Source organism: Ruditapes philippinarum, unplaced genomic scaffold (genome assembly GCF_026571515.1).
Source record: "Ruditapes philippinarum isolate M1 unplaced genomic scaffold, ASM2657151v2 ctg17840_1_1_1_1, whole genome shotgun sequence".
In the NCBI taxonomy this organism is placed as follows: domain Eukaryota; kingdom Metazoa; phylum Mollusca; class Bivalvia; order Venerida; family Veneridae; genus Ruditapes; species Ruditapes philippinarum.
Genome location: NW_026865759.1, coordinates 1,565 through 17,365, shown reverse-complemented (window position 1 = coordinate 17,365; position 15,801 = coordinate 1,565). Strand labels below are relative to the sequence as shown.

The 15,801-nt window shown below is 31.8% G+C and overlaps 1 protein-coding gene across 1 annotated transcript; it reads right to left on the bottom strand.

The window, feature by feature from the left end:
- Positions 1-14,646, bottom strand: LOC132730198 (uncharacterized; the record flags this gene model as incomplete). The annotated part of the gene is given in 11 exon segments (XM_060716052.1): positions 1-49; positions 534-605; positions 1,145-1,329; positions 1,707-1,833; positions 4,604-4,699; positions 7,804-7,854; positions 10,289-10,444; positions 11,841-11,930; positions 12,593-12,981; positions 13,185-13,233; positions 14,613-14,646. Coding segments are annotated over 11 exon segments (1,298 nt in total), but the record flags the coding sequence as incomplete, so codon positions are not given.
- Between the last annotated feature and the right edge of the window lie 1,155 nt (positions 14,647-15,801).

Sequence of the window (15,801 nt, the reverse complement as noted above, 5' to 3'; positions counted from 1 at the left end):
GTTTCTCTCCCAGTTTCAAAGAAAAGCAGGCTAAAGGTGGCATTTCTAACTGTAATTATAAATATAACTGTATCATATTAGTCTAAAAAATAAGTATAATCATAAACAGATCTGTTGTAATGGCACACTTAAACAAGACTAACCTGTAAGGGAAGGCGATGTTTGATTACTTTTTTGTTGACTGAATGTTTGAATAAAGCAAGTAATGTGTTCAGGGATCCCAAAGACGATTCCACTACTTGGATAGCCTTTAAGGTTAGACCTTACACTTGGACCCTTTGCATTAGTTTTATATGCTGTGCACAATTGTTAGATTATCCTCAAAAACATTCAAAATAACTAACACTAGAGGTGTTGTCACATGAACTTCCTATGGAAATAGTGTATGTTAACCCAGACTTCCTAGATATTCAAATAATAAATCTCAATACAACCTTTAATATCAGTATCAACATCACACTGTATTCAAAATGAAAGTACATGTAATTAACTGTTCTAAAGATATATATTTAAAATATGGTAACTTTGGTAACCTTAGGGCATCTCTTCTCCAAATCTACAGCTGCTTCCTTTGCCATTTGTGTTGAATCTTTCCTTTTACGTCCCTGTTATAAAAGTACAAATAATTATTTCAGTACAAAATAATACAGATAATCATTTCAGAGCAAAGTTGATTATACGAGACAATATCATATAACTGGATTGTGAATAAGTTCCCTGCTTTACTAGTTTGCTTATTTGATGTTCAGTTTCACATCATACCAATACTGTGACAGAAATATGGTGATGAGGAAGTATATGAAATATGAGGAAGATTTCAGGTTGCCTTATGTGCATTATTTTCGGTATGAATGGCACATGAGTAGAACCACTGTTGACTATCATAAACTGGCAGGGAAGCTGCCTCTTATGAAAGAATCCAAAGTTCCTGGCACGATTCAAACCCACAGCAGTGAAGGGCAAGACTGGCTTGAAATCTCAAACATTTAAACCACAAGCCCACATACGGCCCATTCTTTATAGTAATTTATCTCTTTTTAAAACTTTCTCCAGTTAAATTTATTAATAAAAGTTTTGAAGCATGTACAGGGCACTATATATTATCTTTAAATGCTACAGTGACATCAGTAACATAAACACATACGGAATGAGGGGTCTTTGGTCCATGTGATGTCCCAAACTTTTGTGTGATAGCCCATGAATCCCGATCTTTGGATGCCTCTGATATGTGACTTAATGAACGTGGAGCCATTTCAGGTCCTGGTAGATCTTCAATATCCTCGTGTGAACCTTGTTGGTCGTCATCGGACGAATCACACGCAACTGCATCTAGTAGAGCATAAACACATGCATGAACTATAAATATTGCTTATATCAGAGACATAGTTAAATTATCTACATCTTTGCTCATATGTTGTACCAAAACTGATAATTGTGGTATCAGTGTTTTTAAAATCTTGCTGCCCTACCCTTCAATGTAAAATTTACAGCATATGATATTCTAAGTGGAAAATGAAAATTTTGGAAAGTTAAAATAGTAATTCAGTTCTGGCAAAATGATTGACTTTTTCCTTGATGAAAGTATGATCAGCTGATGGGAGTAAGTTTCTTTTTAACTTGACAGCAGACTTCATTTTGTTAACAACAGACACTCAAATAAATAGATGACTGTGTTATTCTTATAAAAATAATTAAAAAACACACACCTCTTTTCTTTACTTTGAAGTGTTCATAAAACACATGTGGTTTTCTGATATCATCCCAGAACTTGTCGACATCACACTGTGATTTTAATTTTCCCTCTTTCCTCAATTTGTCTTGTAAGGCAATAATCTGTAGCAAATAAATTTTAGTGAAATATTAATATGGTATTGTCCACAAACTTTCAAGAATATTTTATTTAAAAGTAAAACTTGTAAACAAATCATTAAAAAATTCAATAAGGTGACAAAATAACAGCCTATATAAAATTTTGAATGAAAATAGGTGCTCTTAAGACTTTTTTTGTAAATTTTGTGTCAGGTTGTTACTTGTACTTTATTTGTGCATAGAAGTGTCACAGAAAAATCAGTTTTTTCCATGTGCTGTGTTGCAAAATATATTGCAGAAAAATACATTTGGTGTAATAGGTTAACAATTTCTAGACAATATGTGCATTGTTCACTGGCGTTTGGACAGCACTTATTCAAAAATGTATTTTTGGCCTTATTGAACAGCCATATGGTAGAATGTCATATGTAGCAAATGACCAGTATTTTGGCAGCCTGAGATAAAATAAGGAAGAACAAGTTTTACATATCATCTTGAATTACTCTGTTTTTCATCATTTGATCCTACACATTAACAGGATGCTTTTTTGATCCAGTGACATTCACAAGTACTGCTTAAGAATGAGGCCTTAACAATAAATTCAAAAGTGCAACCACGACCAAATGTTGATCATAAATCAAACTTCAATCTGCAGTTCAGAGTAAACAAAAGTATCTCATGTGAAACATTTTGTCAGTATGATAAAAATCTTTTTTTCTATTGATCTTTTGCAAAAAAAAAGAAAGTTCTTCTCATACAAAGTAAAAAGTAACAAGCAATTATCATAGTATTGCAAGCAATCCATAAGTCCCCTACCGGTAAGAGCCCAAGCAACATTCTGAAGGGCCATTGGCCATTCACTTAGGTTCCTATTTTAAGTAAATTTGTTGAAAAAGTTCTTTAAAAGTGATCACAGGAAATAGTTTTTATGTACAGACCGACTGAAAGACACTCTAAAGTTATCTTTTAAACATCCCTGTTATCAAAATATAACATTTTTAAAATCCTATCATGAGTGAAGAAGTTGGAGTAAAAATTACCAATTTCTCAAAAAAAAGTCTAAGTTCAAAAGGGGCATAATTCTGGAAATAGTCTTGCTAGAGTATTGAACACTCACAAATGTTGAGTGACAAAAAGAAACATTTATATGAAGTTTGAAGTAGATACATTCAGAAAAAGAAGTTATTAAAAAAACAATGTTTTTTTCATGAAAATTTCAAGTTCAAGGGAGGTAATTCTAATAAATTTTGTGCTAGAGTTGTAAACCTTGTCACATATGATGTGGTTGATGACAAGCAACTGATATTTAAAGTTTGAAGAAAATACCTTAAGAAATAAAGAACTTATAGTGAAAAAACTTTAAAACTAGAATCAGAAATCTTGAAATTTAGTCTATTTGTTGCCATAGCAACCAGAATTTTCAACATAGGAAGATAACAAAAGGATGTGAATAATTTCCATACTGCCATCTACCCATATGTCAAGTTTCATAAACATATTTTCAGTACTATTTGTGTTATCACTGGATCCAGGTTATGTGTAAAATTTGCCATATTTTCAGTCTATTTGTTGCCATAGCAACCAGAATTTTAAACATAGGAAGAAAAGAAAAAGACGTGCATAATCTCCATACTGCCATCTATCCAAATATCAAGTTTCATAAAAATATTTTCAGTACTTTTTGCGTTATCGCGGGATCCAGTTTATGTGTAAAATTTGTCATATTTTCAGTCTATTTGTTGCTATAGCAACCAGAATTTTCAACATAGGAAGAAAAGAAAAAGACGTGCATAATCTCCATACTGCCATCTATCCATATATCAAGTTTCATTAAAATATTTTCAGTACTTTTTGCGTTATCGCGGGATCCAGTTTTGTGGACGGACGGACGGACGTCTGGCCGAAATGGAATAAGGGGCCATTTCTTTTGTTATTTTCTATTGTTTAATAGAGGGCCAATGGCCCCTTACTCTATTGTTACGGAATGAACTCTATTGTTCTCTTTTGTTCTGTTTACAGTTAGATGGCCCCCTATCCCTATTTGGTAGTGCTGACGGACGGACTGACGGACAGACGGACGGAGGGTAAACCTAAAGTCCCCTCCGGTAAACCGGTAGGGGACTAAAAAGTTAAAGGCTTCTAATTTTCCCTTTCTTTGGTTCAACTGGCTATGTTACATGTATGAAACATTTGACTGAATGCTATATGTGAATCTAGATATGATGAACATTATCACCCAAAACAGTGCACCAGTAGCTTTCATTTACACAAAGTGTATGTGTCTTACCCAAGGTTTGAAAGTAGGCCCTAGTAAAACCTATATTAAAAAGGTTGTATTTTTGACATTCCATGTTCGTAACAAATTCCTTAATCAACAAACTTTATTCAGCAATTAAAGCTGACTTCAATGAATCTTTCTTAATCATTGGAAAAGAATAAGTATATTTTTGTGAGATAACTACTAATACTATAAATTATGGCTTGTAGGATTTAGGTTTCAAAAACTGAGGTCACATGTCAAAATTTGCAATTTTTCATAAAGAGAAAGACCCTAGCTGCTCTTCTGTGTATTATTTTAGACACAAGCATCTATTTTGGTAGAATCACTGACCTTTTATATGCAACCTAGAATTTTAAGACATATGTAGTTAACTATTGATTTTAATCAGTTTAAAACATTTTGCCACAAATTTCCAAGAATTTCATACATTTTGACATTCTTTACAGAATTTCAAGCATTTTATCCTTATCCATAATTCACAATATATAAGTTATATGTTGAAAACTACATTACCCTAGCTGTGTCTGTTTTTGGTATATTTCTGAGGAAAGTATCATCATGTTTCAGTTCTATTCTCTCAAGTCTCCGCACAAAACGTCTTCTCTGTTTCTGTTATGATATAAAATGTGCATTTAAATTAGTGTAAACTTTATTTTTACTTACTTAACCTTTTCCCTCACATAAAGACGTGCTTTGATGGCTTTTTGTCCCCCCCCCCCACTTTTTGAGGCCTCAAACAGTGACAAAATGCCCTATTTAGGCAAAAAACACTGTTTTTCATTTAAGAAATTTTGTAAAAAAAAAAAAAGGTGACCATTTTATCAGTACGGCCCCTATCAAAATGATACATAAGAGGGTTGCCAGAAGGGGGATGTGCCCCCTTCTGTTTGGGACTTGTGACAGGCTAAAATGGCCTCAGGTTGAAGCACTTTGAAATCAGTTTTGATGGGGAAAAAAACAATGCAAAATAGTGATTTTTCGCAATTTTGAGATCTCCCCCTGTTGCCATGGTAACAGGAAATTTAAGATTGAGCATGTTGTTACAGAGGTTATGGTTCATTAACATATGTGCCAAGTTTCATCAGTATTGATGCATTTTTCATAGTTAAATAGCAGTTAGAACTTGTAACAGGAGGCTTTTCAATTTTCACAATATGCTCATGGGGTAAAAGGTTAACTTAAATATCTCAACTTTCCATAAGATAATCTTTTCTAAACTACATACATGTACATATATGAGATTGTCCATATAGTGTGTAGATATCAACTTCAGAGTAAGGTGGAAACTTTGTAAACTAAACTAATCAAACATTTAAGAATGAATTTGTAGGTGTACCTTTTTAATGCAGATTAAGTGTAATAGAAAGTGATTGTTTTATTCAGAAAGTTTCTCCCATAAATTCAGTATCAACACAAAAATCATATTGAGCAATCTAAATTATGTTTGTTATGTGTTTATTCCAGACATAATTAATAGAAATGTAATATCAAAAGGCTGACTGGCAGTGACTAGACAACTTAAAGCTGTTATACTTATAATGCAAAAAAAAAAAAAAAATCTGAAATGCTAAGAGTGTAAAACAAGATTATATGTCAAAATTTAATGCTTAAAGTGTAAAACAATGCTTAAAGTGTATAACCAGACAATATAGCTAACTAAATTTGATGGGTAAAGTGTAAAAAGAAGAAAATCTGAAATGATTAATGTGTAAAAAGACAATAAATCAGAATTTAATGGTTAAAGTGTAATAACTAGAAAATTTTAGGAAATGCTTAAAGTGTACAACAATGCAAAATGTAAGTTTTAAAAAAGACAATACATGAAATGATTAGTGTATGAAATTGCTTAAAGTGTATAACAAGACAATATATCAAAATATAAATTGTTAAAGTGTAAAAAGATGAAAATCTGAAATGCTTAAAGTGTATATCAAGAAATATATATAAAAAAAGCTTTAATGTAAAAACCCTTGACAACATCTAAAATTTAAAACTTTCTTAAAGCTCAATACACAATAAATCTAAACACAAACAAGAGCTGTCCGTAAGACAGCGCGCTCGACTTTTTTATTGCTTGCCAATAAAAAAAGTTTTTGCAGTAAAAGGCAATACAAGAATCTCTGTATTTTTAAAGTGAACAATGGCCATGAGCATTAAGATATTTAGTGAAGAATTATTTTATTATGACATAATTTATGGTAAAGTGAACAAGTGGATAGGAATGAATTTTTTTAGATTTTTTAAGTTTTTTAGTGCTTGCCTATAATACAAAACATTGACAGTTAAGGGCCATAATTCAAATAAAATCTTTGACAGAATTACCTTCTCCTGGACATGTTTGGGAATCATGATTGTAAACAAGTATTCCAACTTTCAAATTAATATCTCAAACAGTTCAGTCAAAAAGTGGACTGGTACTAAAAACTTAACCAAGATTCTAAGTCGATAAAAGGCCTTAATTTTTAAAACAAATCCTTGACAGAGTTACCTTCTCTTGCGTACAGATGGGGGTAATGATGTGAAATAGCATTAAAAGTTTCAAAGCAATATCTCAAAGGGTTAAGGCAATAAGTGGATTTTACCCATATTCAATGTATTTTCTAAGTCAAAAAGGGGCATAATTCTGTCAAAAACCTTGACAGAGTTATGTCCTCTTGTCTGTTGATGAAGGTCGTGATGGTAAACAAGTATGGTCAGTTTCAAAGCAATACCTCCAATGGTTTTGAAATAAAGTGAGGTGGTACAAAAAACTTAACCAAGCTCAATACACTTTCTAAGTCAAAAAAGGGCCATAATTCTGTCAAAAACCTTGACAGAGTTATGTACTCTTGTCTGTAGATGGAGGTTATGATGGTGAACAAGTATGGTAAGTTTCAAAGCCATACTTGTAATACTTCTGAAATAAAGTGGGGTGGTACGAAAAACTTAACCAAGGTGTGACGCCGACGCCGACGCCGGGGCGAGTAGGATAGCTCCCCTTTTCATAGAAAAGTCGAGCTAAAAACAGTTGATTCATCTATTCAACATCACAATAACAGACTAGCATAGAAATATACAAAACAATATATGCCAGTTATTCATTTGTATATAATTCAATTCCTTTCAACATGTAAATTTATGTGACAAAAACAAACATTATGCAGTTTTAACTAAGACTATATAATACTCTATACAAACCATACATTTACCCTGTACATCGTATTGTATTTTGTGAAAAATATTAGGAGGTATTTGTGACAAATGTGATGATTTGTTAAACATTACAGGGATATTTTCAACCAGGAATTCGGTGCTGTGTTACAAATACTTGTTAAAATGCTTGACCTCAAAAATTTTGAGAACATTGACAGTAAAATAGAAAATATTAAAGAGTGAAATGAAAACAATATCCAGAACAAGAAAGTTTGATAAAAAAATCTGAATTTTACAAATTTTAGAACTGGCACATTGAAAATTACCAGTGTAGTAATTATAAATGTATTTGATATAGAACTGAACATTATAATATTATCTGTACAAAGTTTAAAACTTTAATTTATTACAAACTTTTCCTTCATTTAATCTAACATAAAAGTATGTATGAAATAATATTACAAATCCAGTAAAATAAAAAGCCTACTATTTGTAGGGCAAGCTGCAAAAAAGTGATAAGAATAAAATAAAAGTGAATCTGGCAACACGAAAATAGATAAAATACATGTACATCCTATTACCTCAGGTTCAGGGGGCGGCACTTCTGGGACCTTTGTCACCGTCTCCTCACACTATAGTAATGTCATCATTTAAATATACAACTTTCTAACTATATAATATAAACATGCACTACAAAATGTATTTTAAAGCAATAGAGTTTTGATTCAAATTCTGCAAATATGTCAGTACAACTGTAAATTGGGTCACAACTGTATTACACTGAATCCACAAAATACTGCTGATTATTTAAACTAAATTTGTCTTCCTTTGAATTTGGTCTTTTCCATTAAAGTGAAAGGAAATTATAACATTAAAATACTTAGATTAGAATCAACCACTATAGTTTGGCCAGACCGCACAGATCTGACTATGCTGGCATGGCTCCATACTGGTGACATTATTCTGTTATTGTTAAAAGAAACTCAAAAAGTCAAACAGAATTTGCAAAATTCAGTGATTGTTCTATGTGAATCTCTATGGATATCCAAAATGGCATCAAGGGAGATTTTTCTTAAGCTTAAGGAATAAATTATAAAAACAGATCTCTAAAATATTGATGATACATGGGCCGTGCCTGAAGAAAACTGTGCCATGTTGAAAATACATTTTGATAAGTCTTAAACTAAGGTCATATTATATTGGTAAACTAATTATAACAAGGTTGGGGATAATCTAAGACTACTTGATAAACTATACAAACAAACATGTCAATTTATTAATACTGCATGCTACACTAAAAACTCTACACATGGTAAAACATTTAACAACAAGAACTGTCGGAGGACAGTAAAGCTCGACTATTCGAAAATTTGTCACAAGGGTGTTTCATTGAGTATAATAATGCTTACCTATATGAATACATAAAATTGTCCGAAAAGGTACAAACTCTTCAAGTTTCAATACATTCCCTTCAGTAGTTATGGAGATACAAGCTTACATACAAAAACTTAACCAAGATTTTCTAAGTCGAAAAAGGGGCATAATTATGAAATAAAACAATTCAGAGTTATGGGACTTGTACCAATCACCTTAGATAATCACAGAGACCAAGTGTGTGAAGTTTCAATCCATTCCCTTCAGTAGTTATGGAGATACCAGCTTACACGCAAAAACTTAACCAAAAATTTCTAAGTCTAAAAAGGGGCATAATTATGTTAAAAAGCAAATCTGAGTTATGGGACTTGTGCCAATCATCTAAGATAATCAGAGAGAACAAGTGTGTGAAGTTTCAATCCATTACCTTCAGTAGTTATGGAGATACCTTAGCTTACATGCAAAACTTAACCAAGAATTTCTAAGTCAAAAAAGGGGCATAATTATGTAAAAAAGCAAATCAGAGTTATGGGACTTGTGCCAATTATCTTAGATAATCACAGAAAACAAGTGTGTGAAGTTTCAATCCATTCCCTTCAGTAGTTATGGAGATACCAGCTTACACGCAAAAACTTAACCAAGAATTTCTAAGTCAAAAAAGGGGCATAATTATGTAAAAAAGCAAATCAGAGTTATGGGACTTGTGCCAATTATCTTAGATAATCACAGAGAACAAGTGTGTGAAGTTTCAATCCATTCCCTTCAGTAGTTATGGAGATACCAGCTTACACGCAAAAACTTAACCAAGAATTTCTAAGTCGAAAAAGGGGCATAATTATGTAAAAAAGCAAATCAGAGTTATGGTACTTGTGCCAATTGTCTTAGATAAACACAGAGATCAAGTGTGTGAAGTTTCAATCAATTCCCTTCAGTAGTTATGGAGATAACAGCTTACATACACAAACTTTACTAAGAATTTCTAAGTCGAAAAAGGGGCATAATTATGAAAAAAAGCAAACCAGAGTTATGGGACTTGTGCAAATCATCTTAGATAATCACAGAGAACAAGTGTGTGAAGTTTCAATCCATTCCCTTCAGTAGTTATGGAGATACCAGCTTACATACAAAAACTTAACCAAGAATTTCTAAGTCGAAAAAGGGGCATAATTATATAAAAAAGCAAATCAGAGTTATGGGACTTGTGCCAATCATCTTAGATAATCACAGAGAACAAGTGTGTGAAGTTTCAATCCATTCCCTTCAGTAGTTATGGAGATACCAGCTTACATACAAAAACTAAACCAAGATTTTCTAAGTCGAAAAAGGGGCATAATTATGAAATAAAACAATTCAGAGTTATGGGACTTGTGCCAATCATCTTAGATAATCAAAGAGAACAAATGTGTGAAGTTTCAATCCATTCCCTTCAATAGTTATGGAGATACCAGCTTACATACAAAAACTTAACCACAGGGACGCCGACGCCGACAAATGGGTGACTGCATTAGCTCGATTATTCTGCGAATAGTCGAGCTAAAAATACCTTTTAATCATTATTCTTTTAGTGTTAATTTAAACTTATTACAACTACACTAAATAATTTGTCATCAAATAAATCTTTACAACAATGAAATTAAACATTTAAAAACCATTTAAAAACATTCGAAATAAAGTTAAATATGAAAGTTTTACCTCTTCTTCAAGTTTAAGAATCCTTAATCTTTCTGCCTCCTCTTTCTCCCTCAAAGCTTTCTGTCTTTGTTGTACGACTTTCTGTTCCAGGAAATCAATATACTCCGCGTAATAGTTATCTGTCTCACGTACATTCCCAAACATATTACGAAAATGCTGGAAAATATCAAATAAAACACACTATGGACATGCTAAAACTTTACTATTTTACATTTTATCTTATCAATGACCAGACAATTATTTTGAAAGTACTAACTGCCTGGACCAAGTTTTGATTGTGATCCTTAGTTCTCTAATAATTGATCTGTCACAAATTGAGCTTAAAGTTTGCATTTTTTGAAATTAGCTAAAATTATCATATTTTTAAGTTTATAACAACCAAGCATAACCAATTTAACTGTATATAAACATTAACCTATTAGTTATCCCCCTTTGACACATATTGTTTCATGTATACATAATTACTGTATGAAATTTAGTTCAGGCTTTGCGAAAGTTGCCGGACCGTTGGACATGTCCGGCAAAAATCAGGCCGGTCCGATATTTTTTATCGGAGTTCCGGACCTTTGGTCCGGTACGAATACGGGATATATCCAAGACCGATCAAGATCGAGTTTTCTCCCTTGAATAAAAAAATGTAAAAAGGGTTTTGATTCGCCGTTTCATTATAAGTGTCTGATACATACGACTGTCAATAACCAAAATGTTGGTGTTCCTACATTATTACGCTGGCACTACGCCCGGCAAAAATCGTAAACTATCCAATGAAGAAAAAAAAGCGAAACAAAAGGAATACGAGTCCAGGCGCCCGCCGAGAAAATTTGTGGGTAAATGGACAAATAGCCGCTTTGATCATGAATGTTTTGATTTCCAAACAGAGTCCATCCACAAGTGCTTGAAACAAACTTTTTAAAGTTTTATATGGGCTGTATACTATATATCTTTATATACATATATAGACTGGTTATGTAAAATATTTGAATATATGTGACTAGCGCCTGTGAGTCCATCAATCCGGATAAATTAATGTTTTATTTAAGGGAATAAAATTGTGTTGCAAATCTTTTAAAAGTTGTTATGTCTTTAAAAAAACACCAAGGTATTACCATACTGTATACATATATTTGGGGGAAAAAATTCGGTCAGACAAAAGTTCTTTCGGTCAGACAAGAATTGAAAGTTTGTCTGACCGAATGTCAGGCAAATTTTTCAGCAGTTTCGCGAAGCCTGTTAGTTAATTTACCTTCATTTTGAAATATAACTTTTTTGTATAATATATCATTAAGCAGTGTTCGAAATTAGCAGTAGTCCTATAGCCCCTGACTACTAAATTTCTCCTCGGGCTACCAACTTTTCACAGTAACAAGCCCGACCAGGCTACTGCATTTTGAGAGGCAATATAAACAACTGTTTTGAACAAATAAATCAGTCAAGTAAAATGCCTTTTGGGCAAGTAAATATTCCAATCTGGTAGTCCGACCAGTCTAGTCGATTCAAATCCTAATTTCTTACACTGATTAAGTATTGTATACTATGAAAATAACAAACATACATCATCTCTGGCCTTTCTCCTTGACTTTTCATCATCATCCGTATCACTAGCCACCTCTATTTTCTTCTTCCTTCTCTTCCTTTTCTCTTTCTATATTAATGTATATACAATGTACCATATCAATCATAGATAATAAATCCCTTTTCTATGTATAAACTTTATACTCCTTTATTTTATAAAATATACGCCAGTATTACCTTTTTATATATATGACATTATAAACATTAAGTGTGTCTTTTCACTGTTCAATGGTAAATCACAACATGTAATGTAAGTGTTACAGTATCACTTCCAATTACTTTTAACTATTTTGCAATAATAAAATGTAGTAAAAAATGTCTCATCTTATAACTTACCAAATTAAATATAATATTTCTATATAGATTCAATTTTGAAAATATAATCAATTAAAATAAACTCAAGACAACACTAAGGAAATAGAGATAAATATACAGTGTAACTTCAGAAATCCCAAACTTCTAGAATCTGGAAACGTCTGATATTCAAACAGTTTTCAGGGTCTCGAAATTTCTTCTGATTTCCAAGTACCCTAAATTTCTTCTGATTTCTATGTAATTATTGCCTCTGAATTCCTAAAACTTCCAAAATCCAAACTTTTTGGCACGTCCAACAGGTGTTTGGTTTTCAGGAGTGACACTGTATTTTGTTTGGTTGACTAGAACTTAAGAGTCTTTTTACAAGTTTTAAGAGTTTTGTACAGGTCATATAAAATATTATTAACAAAATGTCACCTTTGGGTGTTCTTTATCTTCCAGTCCATACTCTGTGAGCACATGAGGTAATGTAGACTTTGTATGAGTTTTATAATGACTCTGAACCAACTTTGTTACAGGAACACTTCCAACAGAACTTTCTCCAACCTTTGTACTAGCCTTATCTGAAGATTTACCAGCCTTATTGTCTTTTTTGCTAGTCTTTACATCTGTGGTTTGTTCCTTATCAGCATTTGTGTTTACATTGTCAACAACTGTATCGATTGCTTTAGTGTCAACATGTTCAGTATTTTTATCTTTAGTGTCTGAAGCTTTATCAATATTGTCATGTTTTGTATTGTCTTTGGAGTCAACAGCTTCTGGAATGTCTTTCTTTGGTGTAGAACTATCAGTTTTACCCTTGTTTTCTAGAAAAAAAAACAACATTAAAATGCAATGATCAACAGTGAACAAAGGTAATGCACTTTAATGAATTTGATTTTTTTTTTTTTGGGGGGGGGGGGGGGGAGGAGAGGGAGGAGAGTAATCAATTCTTTTTATCATGTTTATTATCTAGTTATGCTCAATCTTTTTGTTTCAATTTGAAAAGATAACAAAATAAGAGTCTTACCTGTACTTGTTTTCAGTTTTTCATTTTCTTTATCTTTTTTAACCTTGTCCTGAAAATATAAAAAGTTGAAGCTTAAACTTAAATTAAGATTCATGCTTTTGGCATGTTTATCAACATTAAAGCTTTTTTCCTGGTTATTTGGCTACCAGTACAGTATCCAAATCTCTGTAGTCCAAATATTTAAACGTAAACTGCGGATTTGAAGCTATATTTTACATTGGTCAAATCCGCTTGAACGTCTTTAGATATCTATTTAAAAGTCCATATCAAAATGAAAAAAAAATCAATAAACATGCACAATAATTCAAACTCCCTATGTAAAATGCTACAAATATTGCTTGATAGTCATAATTCTACCACAAATGTGTATTCTTCATAGATCTCAAAAACAACTTATTCAACTTTTAAATTTTTTTACACAACTCTGTGTAAAAATCGTGTAAACAGCCTCCATATTGGTGTGTACTACGCATAGGAACTACAGGAACCAATTTTTTTAGACAAAATTTTTACTGCCTGTATCTGTCATGGCGTTAAATCACAATGGAAAAAAATTTGTTCAGACTCATTTCATATTATTGTTATTGAGTGACGTCACCGTGTAACCGGGATTTTCCAATATGGGGCCGGGTCAACATAAAATGTCTTTCATGTGTCTTCTTAAATATATAGATAAGTAAACTACTCATTGTGAGTAATTTTTGCATATTTATATAGATTTTGAGAAAATATGCTTCCCTTTTTTATGCAATCAGTAGCTTTTTGTGATAAATATTGTAACATTTAAGTTTTGATTTACCAGTAAAAATTCAAATCATCTCAAAAAGCGTGTTGATTTGTGCTATAGGAAATTAGCCAATTAGGGAAAGACTTCATGTTTTCCACTAAACATAAAGAAAATGCGATGTATTTCAATGAAGGACTATATCCATCTCTTGGTCTCCTGGAAAGTCTTTAGAAAACATTACAGTTTGTTCACAAAGGAATGAAATTTTATGATTAATAATCTCTGCCATTTGATATCAACTATAAGAAAGTAACTGGAACTTCACATATGCCATTTTTACTTTTAATATTCACTTTAAAACAGGGGTCTAAACACTGCTAAGAAGGCACAAAGCCGATAAAAGAGCTTTGCATTTGTTTTATATACTCCAAGCTTAAATTTCTGATCTTTATTTTTGTTGTTGTTTCCTTGTGTCATACAGAATAAATACTTAAATGTTACAGCTTGAGACATTTTTGTAGCCTAATGCATGCGTAAGTTCATTGTTTTCCTTCTTGTTTCAAAATCAAAGCGTTAAGTATCGATACCATGAACTAAGACGATCAAAGTATGTCTTACGATATTCAGCAAAATAATTAAGTATTGTTAACCATATTTGAAACAAAAAAGCACCAAGAAATCTTCAAATAACGATTTTATACCTTATTTAAAGTTGTTTTTTCTTTTTCAGTTTTACATCTGCGTCCGCCCTTTGGTGTCAGGACGCTTAATTAATTGCGAATTTTGAATATGATATTTGTTATATCTACCCACTTATTCGTGACAACATAATCATTATTCAAAAAAAACTTTGGTGCATTTATCAACAAGATTTTGATAGAAATCAATGACCTTAATCTTAATTCTGTCTGTGATTTATGGGCAATTGTTTTTCCCCCACATTTAATTTATTTTAAAAAGTGCGCGTGGTATTACCACAGTGTAGCCTACAATAAAATATTAGCTCCGGACCGTATAAATTTTCGAGGAAATGTTTGGTAGGAAAGTCTTTTAAAATGTTTATAACCGAAGGCTCATAGGCATAATGACATAGATCTAGTTCTAATAAAGACAACCACATTAATTAAAACACTAATTTCTAGCTGTTGTCTTGATTCATATTCAATAATATATAATATAATATATGCCATCACGGATTTATATTACATAAATCCGTGATGCAATATACATGTATTGATAACGCGTCTTTGTTTCCAAAAACCAGTCAAACGTTTTTACAATAATATTATACAATGGTTGTCATTTTGTTTCCTTGTTCGTGTGCGTTAAATTTTGTTCAATGATACACAGTTAGAACAGGGTATTTCAAAAAGAATTCTATTTGAAAGACCCTGGCTAGAATTACTCACTACTCAGCTTAACGCAAATACATGTATGATCAGGGTATTGTAGATAAAATAAAATAAAATCAAAATGATAAGGTTAATCATCTATTTTATTAAAATTATTTAAATACTCCCTAAGTTATGGTTATTGTTATTATAACTTAAAAGCTTATAAAGTGCATAAATTGTTGTATATAAAAGCTGACCGTACATCAATATTTTTATAAATAATAAAATATTGTGTTATTCATGAAATGAAAATTATCAAATTTTTAAAGGTTAAGTATTGATAGGTGAAACATCGCATTTATAAGTCCTTTCAAAAGTGCTGTATATTCACTTAACACATAATAAAGCATGTTTGTAAAACATTATTTTCTGCGAGTATATGCTGAAGTTTAACATTAATCAGTTTTACTTCAGCGCTTTTTGAATTGTACTAGGTTTTTTTTAATCCAGTGTACTTATTAACTGGAGTGCTTTGAAATTAAAAGATTATATTGTA